This window comes from Parus major, chromosome 2 (genome assembly GCF_001522545.3).
Source record: "Parus major isolate Abel chromosome 2, Parus_major1.1, whole genome shotgun sequence".
NCBI lineage: Eukaryota > Metazoa > Chordata > Aves > Passeriformes > Paridae > Parus > Parus major.
Window position 1 is genome coordinate 27,102,954 of NC_031769.1, and position 13,355 is coordinate 27,116,308.

Genomic DNA, 13,355 nt, shown 5'->3' on the forward strand with positions numbered 1-13,355 from the left:
ATCACTTCTTAGATTATGTTTTTCCTGATGTTATAGACCTGGATAATCTCAAGATGAGGAATTCAGTCTGACTTCCCTTCACTGAATCTGCTTCATGCTACTAGGCACTGTGGTTTTGTTTTGGCTTGCTGTTTGTTTTTGTGTTTATTTTTATTTTGCTGTATCCATTTTGAAAGGTATTGACCACACACGCAGTATTTCTGATCCCCCCAAAAAATAAAGTGATTCAGTGATACCTCAAATCAGGAGGTAGTTTATGATTGTGCCTTTCCTTTTGACTGTCACCAAGCCAACACTGTCAGGCAAGTTTTCACAAAGTCCCCATATGACTTTTGGGCAGTAACATTGCTATCCATAAGCCACCCAGGCAGCCTGACTTTGGCTTGAACATGTATATGCATACCAACCATGGGGTTTTTTGTTTTTTATTTTCTCCAGAAAAAATTAACATGTATTTTGGTATATATAAGTAAAAGATGTATTGATTTTTTTCTATGCTTAGGCTTCTCAAAGTTACTATGAGAGCCTAAGTCTTCTTCTGGTGCAGTGGAATGTAAGGCTTTTGATGGCAGAGAGTAAAACATAAATCCTAGACACAAAACCAGTAAGCAGCAGCTCATCCAAAGTTAAAAATACATATCTAAGGAATCAACAACACAGCTTTTCACAACCTCTGGCTCTTACTGCCTCCCACTGACATCAAGTTGCATCCAAAAAATCCTCTCAATTTACATTATTCAAATAAAAATTTACCTCCTGGAGGAATACTGCACTGTATTGAGACAATCAGTCTCAAAACCTCAAAGACAGTGGTAGTTAAATTTCTGTGATATTTACATATTCATATGGGAAGTTGGAGTAAATAAGTAGACGCAGTAGGGTTCTACCAAGAAAAATTGTACAGCAAGGTGTTGGACCTCTCTCTAAAAACTGCAAGTGTCTACTGAGCCAGATTTACAAATATACCAAGAAATCATAATAATGCTTTAACATACTCTGTCTCCAAGTCTGACGTTTATCCCATCTAGTTCTAGAAGTGAGAAGGTATGAACTGCTGTTTCATGTGTAAGTTCTTCTTTGGCACCTTCAGGAGAAAGTCTTGACCAAATTACAATGAATCCAACAGAGCTGTTTGCAAAAGGAATGCCAAATGTACACCTTAGGTAGATGCTGCCTTTGATCATCTCTGCTACAACTTCAGGAACAGATGGAAGTGGTGGTGACACAGATGGAGATGGTGTAGCAGCCAGGTTACCTAGTCAAACAGAAGTGTGGTCTGTGCTTTTTATTCTGTGCAAAATCAGTATTGGATGTAATGACATTGACATCTTCTGCCAATTAATACACTAATAGTATTTACCTTTTTATATGTGGAAATACTACATAAATTCTTAAGAGAATCAAAGAAAAAATGTGTATCTTCCTTTAATAATTATTAAACAAAGAAAAAATCTTTATGAACTTTTGATTATATTCTAGACAATTAAAAGGTGGTAAAGAGGAGTAAAAAACCAATCCAAATAAACCTAAACCAATGACAGTAAAAATAAACAAGAGAATAAAATGCAATTAAATATTTCAATAGGCAAGAGAGAGCAAGATGCAAAGGAATGTGCCTTACAGAAGAATAATTTCACTATTTATGAGAAAAGTGGGGGAAAGAAAAAGCAAAAAGGAAAAAGAAGAAGGCTATTTAGAAAGGAACAGAATAAGCAATGATATGATTTGTAGATACCTCTTATATTTTACTCCTGAAGAATCAAAGTAATCTGTCAGTCACCATCATTACAGTTACTTTTTGACATTTTGATAGCTACTCAAAATATTCTGTGAAAGAACTTTTGTAAATGCAAGTTTATCTGCAATTACCTCCAAAGTGCTCATTTTGCAGCAAAACAAGCAATGCTGTTGATAACATGAACACGTTTTTATTATTATTTATTATTTGGTGATATTCAAGTCAGAATATCAGTAAATGTTGACATTATTGGGTCACAGATGCACAGAAAACCTTGAAAATCAAAACAAGATACTCACTGCTACAGACACCTTCAACTTCCATTCCCTCAGGATCACAGGTCTGTGGCCTTACATCTGAAACAACTATAAGGTGTTTTTACATTGTATATTCACACACATACAGAGTACGAACACCAGTGCTCTTAGATTATAGACCAAATGTCACAAAACATTAATTGAAGTACAAATTTTCAGAATAGAAACAATCTTGTAATTGAATCCATGTACAGCTATGACAGCAGTGAGCACAATGTTTTGTGCAGGAAATCATCTAGGAGGAAGGGTACAGAACATTCTACTACAACTTTTTCTGCTGATGTGCTCAGCCAATACTTATACATGTTGGCAGTGAATAAAACAGAATTATACTATTCTCTGAAATATATATTTTGTCTCCCCAAATTCTGAACACTTATCCTTTAACTGTAACCCTGGACAGTGAAATTCAATGCAGACTTGCTTTGAAAGAAATCACCTTTCCTGCAGAAGCCTAGGAAAAAGTGCTTGTGGACTGCTATTGTTTGTATTTTGAATGCTATAAGAAAATAAGTGGAATTTGACTTAAACATGAAAATGCCAGTTAGTCACTCTACTCAAACTACATCAGAAGGGCAGCAGCAACACTGGAAATCCCATTCACCAAAAGGAATGAAGAGCAGACTTTGCTGTTCCACGCTTCAGTTGTATAATGTCTGAATTCCTTAGCATGTAGAGGACAGGTGAAAATTTGCATCAGGTATTTACAGCTGTCAAGTTTTAAAGAGAAAAAACATGGTAACCTAGATACAAAAAGCAGTACAACAGAACAATGTGCTTCACATGACAACATCATCTTGAATATGTGCATTTAAACTCAAAATGTGTTTCAGATTTACAGTGTTCAGTAGAGGCAAATAAGAGTTATGCTTTTTGCCTGCTTTGTTTTGAGGTAGTAAAAATTTGATAGCTCGCTGTCTAGCTATGGTTTTACATCTTCCTTCCTCATCATGTACCAGGATCCAAAGTAAATGCAAGTCCTATTGTGCAGGAGTTCTTCACTGTTTCAGGCACATGCTTGCTGAACCCTTAGAGAATGTCTTAACAATTCTGTTAAGCAGTTGAAAGTAGTCAGCAACAGAGAACATGACTCCAAGCAATACAGCATATGATGCATGAAAATACTGCTAGTATTTTCATAATGGTGTGTTGAGCTAATAAGAATTTCCTACTACACTAATTTGTCACTGTTTCACAGTTTTTATAACTGTAAGGATTTAACCTTGGCTTGCTTATCTGAAAAATCTGTCATGAATAATGAAATACTGAAGTTTTGAGCTCTGAACACCAACATACTTTTGCAACACAAGCGGCCAAGTCCATAGAAGACATTGTTATAAAGGTCTCCTTTCTCACAGTACTAATAAAATGTGTATAAATAGAGCATTTCTGTGTTGGATTTTCTTCTAGCAACAATATGTATGCACTCCAGAAGGGTGATAAGAATTACAACAAAAATACTCCTAACAGTGCTATATAATAATTGACAGTTCGATCAAGTTCTTAAGAAAAAATTTTCTGATACATAATTCTTTGCATGTTCAGTAATGGCTATTTGGACAATCTGAGTGCCATGAATTACATTGAATTTTGACTTCTAGGTGTGTCTTATAACCCCACCTCATTATATGGAAAATTGCAATTCTTAAGTTTCTAATATTTGAAAATTAGTCAGATGCTACATTTAAGTTTAAGAGGGGTGAAGTGAACCCACCTCACCATTTCAGATCATTTATTCTATCATATCAATAATAAAAGTAAGGATTGCAAGAGATCTGAGGTAAAATTTCTAGGAAATTTTATTTCCTGATATTTCTACTCCACAAAATATCAGACAGATATAGATCAGAAAAACACTTATAAACACATATACTTAGCTGAATTGGAGCATGCATTTTCTCACCTTCTGCACAATACCCCATGCATCCTTGGGTGGGCTGCAGTAAGTAAACAAAGAAGCCTCCACAGTTCCTCACCCTGACAGGGATTCGGAAAAGACAGCAGTCTTTGGAAGTGCTGAAGAAAAACTGCCACGTAGCACAAGCTGTTAACTGCTTGATCTCACCAGGTCGAGGCATGGATTCTGACTCCCTCAGAGACAACCAGACAGGGGCTTGAGTCCCACAGTGATTCATCTTCAGTACCGGAGAAAAACATCAGGAAATGGTTAATGCTACATCAAACCGTTGCTGTGCTTTAATGAGAGGTACATATGCAATTAATTTATCACATGAGCTTTTAGCAAAGTTCAGCCAGTGTAACAGAGGGATTGCTGACTTTTCTCCTCAAGGCTGGATACAAATGCACACAGAAGAGACTTAAGTCCTTTATTCACCCTAATGAATTTGTGTTTGTTTCCAAAGACAGGCTATAATTTAGTGCCCAAAGAACTTAACTGAAAGCCATATCTGAGTGTTTTGCTCAGAAAAGCTCACAGCTGTGTTATGGCTTAGTGAGCTACTTTGCACCATTAACCTACAGTAAGTGACTGTGTGGATGCCATCAGAGCACAGCCAACACACTGCAGAGCAGAAGTACACTGAGTATCACCTAAAGGTATTAAAGCTGTCATGTTTTATCTGCCCTTTGCCATCAACTGAAGGCTCAACTAACCTCCTAAATTTATTCTAAGAGGTGTGGGAAGCTGATGCATTAGTATGTTAGAATTATTTTATATTCATTTAAAAGCACTTAATTGATTGGATTTTACCTTATTTTTTTAAGAGACTGTGACAAGAAAATTTCAATTCATTAGAAAAATCAATGCTATGATATTCTAATGACATTTTCAGGTTTTTTAAGGAAGGAAACATTTTAAAAAGGGGAAATTAAAAAGATCTCCTTAGAATATAACAGAGCTCCAAAATAAAGCTACAAATAAGCTCTGAAATAAAGAACTAGACATCTGAAGTATTAAATATTTCCAGTAATTCTTGAGTTTTTGGAGGCTTGCAGATGACAAGGCAACTAATATTCAATTACCTCTGTTAGTTCAAGTCACTTTAGAAGTAATCTCTTTTCTGTGACATGACTTTAGAAGCTCCTCAGTTACTGGCTTCATGCAGCTACAAGCCTTTATACTGCTCTCACATGGCCTTCCTAACACACTGACCATCACACAGCTCCAGCTTTACAACATGATAGCTCTGCTATGCTGCCACTGGGAAGATTTCTTTACCACTGAGTGGAAATTACAGTTTTCAAGTGCTCTAAAAGGGATTTAATTTACCATCCTCTGCTACTGCCCATTCAGTGTAAAATTTTCAATGCTTAAGACTTAATTTTGCAGTTAACACATTTTGAATATAATCAAGTATTTAGACAAGATAGGAACTTTGTATTGTTCCACATCAGTCCCCATAATCATACTCTTTTTCATACCTATCCTACTGAAAAATTCTTCACCAAAATATCTGTTTCCCAGAATGAAATGATTTGTAACAATACCTCCACACACTTGGTTGGCATCTCAGCAGGCTTATCAAAAATCATGAAGCGATACCATCCTGGTGCTAGGGAATGGTCACAGATTAAATCCTGAATAGCTGATTGCTGGAGGTGGGATGAATCAAAATCCACACTTCGGTAAGGGCTCTGCAGGATCCGATGTCCACCAGGAGAGCATTCATGAACTGTGGAGCAAGAGTTTTTCAAGTAAAAAGGTGGAACGCCTAACAAGTATTTTAGAAAAGGTGTTAAGCATTTTTAAAGGAAAATAAGGATATTTTCCTTTAAAACTGATTTTATGGAAGAATATGTTGATGTCTTAGTAACAACAATTTTGCATGTTAGCACTCTGAAATTTAATAGAATTCTTTATGTCAAAACTCTCCTTCCTTTAGTGGACAATAAATGCAGTAATAACCACACAGTCATTTACCCTGGATGCAAAACCTGTGGGAAAGAATACATTTATACATTCTACCTGGATTTTGATTTTTCTAGTTCCATTGATTTTTATGAAACCTGAATACAAATGGGGTGTCAGATATTCAAGAATATAAAAAACTTACTTCAGGAGGAGCAAGGTTTAGCCAAAGGTATTTTCAGAATAGATTACCACTTTATAGAACACCTCTGCATGAAATTAAAAATTGCCTCAGATGGATGAGAGATAGGTGGATAGCTGCATGCAGTTTGTATGTATACATGCAGAACATAGCAAAAGTGTGTATTAAAATGGGTAGATACTTGATTACACATTTTAAGTAAATTTGTGTGAATGACGTATTAAATTATAATAAAGAAAATACAACTGCCAAACATATTTTTTCACACCTAAGTGACCTTGTGGCCTCAAAAATCTCTCAAATTTTCTGATAAATAAAATGAAGGATCAGAATCTGAAGAAGTCTTTATCACAGTTTTTTTGGCTTTTTTTTTTATTTTGTTGTTTTTGTTGTTGTTGTTTTGGGGTTTTTTGTAATTAAACTCATTTAGAAATAAAGCAGAATGACAGAATTTCTGAGTCTGATCTGGCAGGTGAGTTGACTTCTGTTGAAGACAGTGACAACAAAAGTTCTGGCTAATGGCATATTTACATGTAACATACTGAATAATCATTCTTGTTTAGTATTGTGCTTGGGAAGGGAAAGAATGTAAAAGTAAGGGAACGTTTATATATAAGTGACATTAAAAGTATACCCATCTATTTACCTTGCTTTTAAAAATGATGCTAACTGTGAACAGAATTTCTTGTTATACTGAATGATACACTAAATCTTGATTTTTGCCTTCATTATGCTACTATTGAATTTAAAGATGCAGCTGTAAGCAAAGCTGTCTAGTGTTACATTTGGAATATGAATGCTCTGATCTCCAATTTTTGGTCCCAGGTTTGTCTGTATATGTTACATATTTCACAACACAATGGTATAATTGTGTCACTGATTAGAAACATTTTGGTTTATTAATATAAGATAGTTTACTATCTTCCACATTTTTCATGTCATTCTAAATAACCACTATTATAAAACAATTTCAAAACCAGGTAATTCCCTACCTTTAAATGGAGAAGATGCCCTAATAAAAGAATAGACTTTATCTCTTTTAGCACAGTATGAGAATCCTACAGTCTTTCAAAGACTGAAGATTTAATCTGGTACAGCTTTAGGCTACCCAGGCAGGTAACAATAGCTTTATCTTCTATCCTCTAAGGACAGCTGGAAGTCAGTGTGATTGACTGTGCCACCACTGTGTTTCTGAGTTTCCTGTAGTAGCCTGTAGGCTATTCATGTCCATACAATTTGACCTTACAGGGAACTTACCCTTCACTGGAATTTAGAGAAAAGCCCTTGAAAAATCACAGGTCAGTCATGTGTGTTATTGAAATGTTTTCCAAGCAAGCTACAGCACAAGCGGTTTACGAACCATGATGAAAGTTTCTTCCTGTCCTCTAATTTTTACTGGAATTCTCCCTTTCGTACAGCACCCTCATTAGTTTTCTTTCCTGTAACTGAATCACTCCTGAAACAATTAATATCTGTTACCTTCTCCATTAATAAATCAGGCTAGACATGAGACAAGTCTTTATTTTCTTTTCCTCCACAGTTTAATTAGATCATCATTTGATAGATCTTTAAAACAGCTGACTGTAGTCACTTGTAATAGGGTTATAAATCCTACTAAAGATCAAATTATAAGTTTCTTATTATTATGCATATCACTTTAAAAGGCCATCCAGCTCTTTATGAATCCAGTGTATCCTTTTCTCCTTTCTAGAAATATGCTAATATATCCATAGTTATTGTTTGGAAATATTATGTTGTGTAACACTGGTTTGTTTTTTTTATTCTTTTTCATTCTGCAAAACAACTGAAAATATCTGTCATCATCAACAACACAAAAAAAACCAACTCTTTTTACACAACTGAGTGTAACCAAACTGCTGTCTTACTTTAGCAACAGCAGAAACAAATAAATTATCATATTTATGGACAGACTCACAAAAAATTAATGTCATGTTCTCTGCAAAAACATTACCCCTGCAGAACAGATCTGTTCCAACCAGAAGCATTTAAGAGGGAGTTGGCTACACTTTCCACTGAAATAATAATTTCCTTATTCAGGATGCCTTAAATAAAAACAGATTTTGATATAAGCATTCTTTCAAATATTATTCTCAGAATGATGAATACTGACTTTGCTGAAATGCACCAGAAAAGCTTTGCCTGTGTCTAACACACAGCAATTTTACAGAATCACAGAGTAGTTTGGGCTGGGAGGGACTTTAAAGATCATATAGTTCCAACTTCCACCACACAAACAGGGACACCTTTCACTAGATCAGGTTGCTCAGGGCTCCGTTCAAGCTGACTTTGAACATTTACACAGATGGGGCAGTCACAGCATCTCTGGGCAACCTGCTCCAGTGCCTCACCACCCTTACAATAAAGAATATTTTTCTAATATCTAATTTAAACCTACTCTCCTTCAGTCTAAAATCACTTGCCCTGTCACAACACACCCTTGTAAATAGTGTTTCTCCATCTTTCTTGTAGGCTTCCCAATTATTGAAATCTGACAAAATTATAAGGAACTGAAAACAGATTCTGATAGCTTGAAAGTGCTAAGGAAGGTTAGTCACAGAGCAGGCTTACTCACCAGCTCTGTCCAGGATGTGAGGAACATTAAATTAGGGGAAGACTTTTGTGCTACTGGTGACTTGACTTCACCCACAATCACAAAATATCCTAACATGTTCTGACACAAAACAGAAAACTTATGTAAGTTTTAACAAAATTTAGCATTTATTCATGATTGTTCTTGACAAAAACCTTTCCATAAATATGGAAATATTCTTTTTAATTATTTGTATTGTCCTTTAAATGTATTAGTGATTTAATAACTTTCCTTTTAAATATTTGCTATAGAATAGTGAAATTCCAATTATAAAATACACTTGAGAAATAAGACCATAATGTCCAGTCTCCTTTGTAGATTGTGCACCTGTCCTTTTACTTAAACTCGAGGAGATGCACACAAAGGCTATCAGTAGGTTATTACGAGAGAGACTTGTTTCTAGAAAGTTCTAACTCTCCCATTCTGTTTGAAGGTCTAGATACTCTACACTATCTGCTGAAAAAGAAATCCATTCTGGGAAAATATGCAGCTATTTCCCTAGCATTTGAGTTTACTTATCACATTCTGTGCTTCTTTCTACAAACACCCTATATATACTGCACATGGCTCGGTACTGTTCTTCAATTTGTGTCTCAACACACCAGGAAGAATTTGATTCCATATTCGCTTTTTCCTGACTCTCTTCAGGGTTAGTGCAGTGGGCTTTGCTTTGATCCATCCTGGACTTCCTTGGTCCTGATAGATACTGAGAAATGTGACCCTAAACTGCAACATCTTAAACACATGGAGAGCCTTGTGCTAGAGGATGAGCCTTTTGGGAGAGATACAGATGAAACCTTTGCCAACACGTTGAGGTTTCTACCATGGCTGCTGTAAACTGAGTCACGTAATAGGTCCTCTGAACACCTTAACCAAAAGTCAAAGAGGTTCCTGAAGTCAACACAGGAGCTCATTTGCCACAAAAGGATATGAAATGGCTCCTGATGACTATCTCTAAGGCACTCAGGTGGAAAATGAGTTCCACAAAGGAAGGGCTTCTCAACTTCCTGTTCACATCTCTATTCTGTCCATGTGCAAAGAGGGGTCAATGATTTTCCACCTGTCCAGAATGTTTCAAACCCCATGGAACAGTAATGAACTGAGGACTGCCAGGTACAGTCTGGAGTAGAGAAAGGAAAAGGAGTCCCAGCAGAGTACAGATAGGCAAGAGTACAGTGGCAGCACTGGCAATCCAGTTCCTCAGGCACAAATAGCTCATAAGTGTGTATGTCCTGCTGCCCAAAGGCTTGGGTCTGGCAAATGACCACTAATAAACTAACAGTGTCTTTAGTAAGTGCCCACTGTGAGAGTGCTTTTTCTTGCATCTGCTGACCGTGAAGTATGCAGCATACCAACATCCTAAGGCAGAAATTAGAACTGTGACTGAATTTAACAAAAGCATTTGTGGATCTAAAATCTTCCAAAATAATAAAACAGAATAAAGTTCACTTTTTTGGAAAAAATTATCCTGGAAAATCTCTTCAGAATACTACTTTTAAAGGAGAACCTAAAAATTACTGTAACTACCTAAAAATGCCATTTTCTTTGATGAGACCTATAAAAGAACATGAGCAAATTGTGGCAATGACAGTATTGCAATCCCATGGAACAGGAACATGGTGACTCTTATGCACGGACCAATGAAGAAAATCGAATCCGCACACACAAATTAATACATCTTTACAAATAACCTCATTAGACTGGGTGTTAAAACACTTTTCAAAAACTTCTGTTCATACCCTACGAGATGAAATAATCGCATAACCTTTCCGAAAGTGTAAAACGCATGGTTATACGTTTTCCAGTAGTTCTCACTGCAATACGTTATTGAATCTACACCTGATGTAGGTTTTCTATCCGAAATTTTAAACTATACAGACACGGGTTTAGTGGTCCCGGGTAAGGATGAGCCAAGACATTGCCTGTGCTCCAACACGCAAGCGAAGAGCGCCAGGAAAAAAGCGTGGGAGACCCAGCACGCCTGGTCTTGGAGTTCCTCTCGGCAGGTTTTCCCCGCAGTGCGCTGTGACGAGCGCAGTTCCCACTTCGTCAGGTACAGAGTTCAGCCTGTTCCGGCCAAGCTGCGGCCCTCAGCCTCTGCGCCGGGCGATGTGCGGGCCCGGGGAGCGCCCGGCGCTGTCGCTGCCCCGCAGCCGCCGCCCGCCCTGTCCCTCCCGCTCGCTCACCTGCCGCCGCCGGGGCTGGCCCGCTCCCTGTGCCCGGGCTCCCTTACCTCGCCGGCGGGCCCCGGCCGCCGCCAGCCAGCCCAGCACGGCCGCGCCGAGCCAGAGGCGCGGGGCTGAGGGGACGGCCCCCGGCATGGCCCCGCCGCTCCGCTCCGCTCCCCGCGCTCCCAGCCGCGCACGCACATCTAGATGTGTATAAGAGACAGGCCCCCGGCATGGCCCCGCCGCTCCGCTCCGCTCCCCGCGCTCCCAGCCGCGCTCGCTCCCGGCCCGGCGGCGGCTCCCGGCCCCTGAGGCGGCTCCGTGCGCCCACCCCGCTCCTGCGCGCAGCCCCTCCCTCGGGGGCCTCGGCCCGCCCCCCTGCCCGACCCGGCCCGGCCCCGCCGGGGTGGCCGAGGGGGCGTCCGTGCCCCGTCCCGGCTCCGGGACCGCAGCAGCCGGGCGCTTGTGCCCGAGCCGCTGTGGCATCCCCTGCCCGGGCTCCCTCGTGGGGATTCTCTACAAGAAAACGAAGGAAACAGTCCTTGGTTCTTGTCGGGGGCTCTGTGAAGATGCTTGTCCATATCCCAAAGAGGTCCAAACAGACCCAAAGCACATCGGCATCGCGAGCAATGGCCTATTGCCCTCCAACCCAGAGATGTATTTATTTTCTGATGTACAGTAAAATGCTGAAGAACAGCTGGTTTCAAATTGGTCCTTGGATAGATCACCAAGGGTGTTTTATATTTCTTTAACTTTTGCTATATGTAATCTTCATTACCGTTAATGCAGACTGAGTTTAGCAAATATTTAACAGTTCCAAGAGCCCAAGCTTCCAGATTTGCTAAGAGATGCTCCTCTTCAGATGTCTGTCAGAGGACAAAGAGCAGGACAAATCTCAGCATTTAAGATGTCAGTGCTGGTATTTTCCACTCTAGGCCTGAGGTTGTGCAGTCATTGAACTACTTCACACACACCAAGCACTACAGCAGACCACAGAAATGATTCATGTACTCTGTATCATATAGAGGCTTAAGTCTAAAAACCAGAAGTTGATGACATTAAAACACATCTTACTATTATCCACTGAACATTTGCTAGGCTACAATGGTCAGTGAAGGCTGCTTCCATGGGGTACTGACCAGGATGGCTCTTTGCACAGTAGCTTTCCCTACTTGAGGATGTATCAGGGCTTGGAGTCAAGGCAGAGGCAGAGCAGCATTGTTGGGGTAACCTCAGTCCTATTTTGCCCACACACCCTGAGCTTCTTTATTGAAAGGAACAGTTCAGCTATACGATGATGAATTTTTAAAAGGAATCACTGGCACAGCCTGAGAACTGAATCCGGTGTCTTGGATTCCTGTCAATTGTATAAGGCAGATACTTTTTGTCCTAAAGATTCAGGGAAATTTTAACAATAAGTTTTCCTAATTGTTTACTCAACTCCCTTGGTTATTTGTCAGCAAATAACCAAAATTTTATTCTGAAAGGCTGCATATGTCTCAAATTAGTTTGGGTTTCTTTCTCTTTTTTCCCTTACCACATGTTTATAAAGAAAAAAAGAGGAAAGAAAGAGGCATTTTACAAAACAAGTTACAAAGTTAAGACCTAGAAAGAAAGATGTGAGAAGCTTTGACTAAATTTAAACATTGAGCTACTTCTTTGACCCCTGCCAGTCATGATGGAGTGGTATTTACAGGAGGATTAACACCTTTTGTCATGGATCATTCAGGGGATAGAAAGAGGTGGCAGCGATGGCTGCTGGAGTACAGGTACCTTTCATCTTTTCTAGACTGGTTTTCCTCTGCCAGCTCCCTCTGCTACTATCAGCCTTGTAGCCTCTTACAGTGACAGCAGAGAAAGAGCATATTGTGGTTAAAAGAGCTGACAAGCTGCCAAAAGTAGCACTTGGCACTCATGGTAACAGAGTTGTGTTAGTGACAGTGAATTTATGGAAAATGAAAGTAATTCTAGGGCAGTTTCATGCTTATAATAGGAGAATAGGGCTTTCCAGCAGGTTAAATTTCACATAGTTTCTGTCAGTAATTTCCATAGTTTCAATTAAGTAAATCACAGGCTAGGTAAAATTGTTTTGCACTACTGAAAACACCTCTTTCATTTACAATGGAATGCGAAGTCAAACTGCAATTTTGTATGTGTATATTATTAAATAGCAGGATGTTTGGGAGGAAAACCAAGAGTGTTGAATGAAGAATTTAAGATACTATCATGGTTATGTAGTCCAAGTCATTACTTAATATTCCACTGAAAACATGGAGTGATGATCTTAATTTTAGGGAGCATTTAGACCCTACAGGGCAAAGCACAAAGCATTTCTCAGCATGGATTTTATGATTAACAATGAAGAAAAAGAGATTTAAAGTTGGTTTTGAAAATTATTCCAAAGTTAACTTAGAGTTTAGTAATCTCAGCCTGCTCGGTAAATCTTTTAAATATATATTTATTTTAAGGTGGATTCTGAAGTCCTGACAATGAATAAATTAATTATTTGAA

General features: G+C 38.7%; 1 protein-coding gene across 4 annotated transcripts in view; it reads right to left on the bottom strand.

Moving 5' to 3' along the window:
- The window catches only part of VWDE (von Willebrand factor D and EGF domains), a 37,110-nt gene extending 26,077 nt beyond the window's left edge, over positions 1-11,033 (bottom strand). For all 4 annotated transcript variants that reach the window (XM_019005722.1, XM_019005721.1, XM_015619173.2 and 1 more), the window contains exons 1-5: positions 10,910-11,033; positions 5,503-5,687; positions 3,959-4,190; positions 2,038-2,103; positions 996-1,255 (exon numbers count right to left, since the gene is read on the bottom strand). In XM_019005722.1, the coding sequence (XP_018861267.1) occupies positions 996-1,255; positions 2,038-2,103; positions 3,959-4,190; positions 5,503-5,687; positions 10,910-10,997 (831 nt within the window). In that variant the 5' untranslated portion in view covers positions 10,998-11,033. The remainder of the gene's footprint in view (positions 1-995; positions 1,256-2,037; positions 2,104-3,958; positions 4,191-5,502; positions 5,688-10,909) is intronic.
- Positions 11,034-13,355: the final 2,322 nt, after the last annotated feature.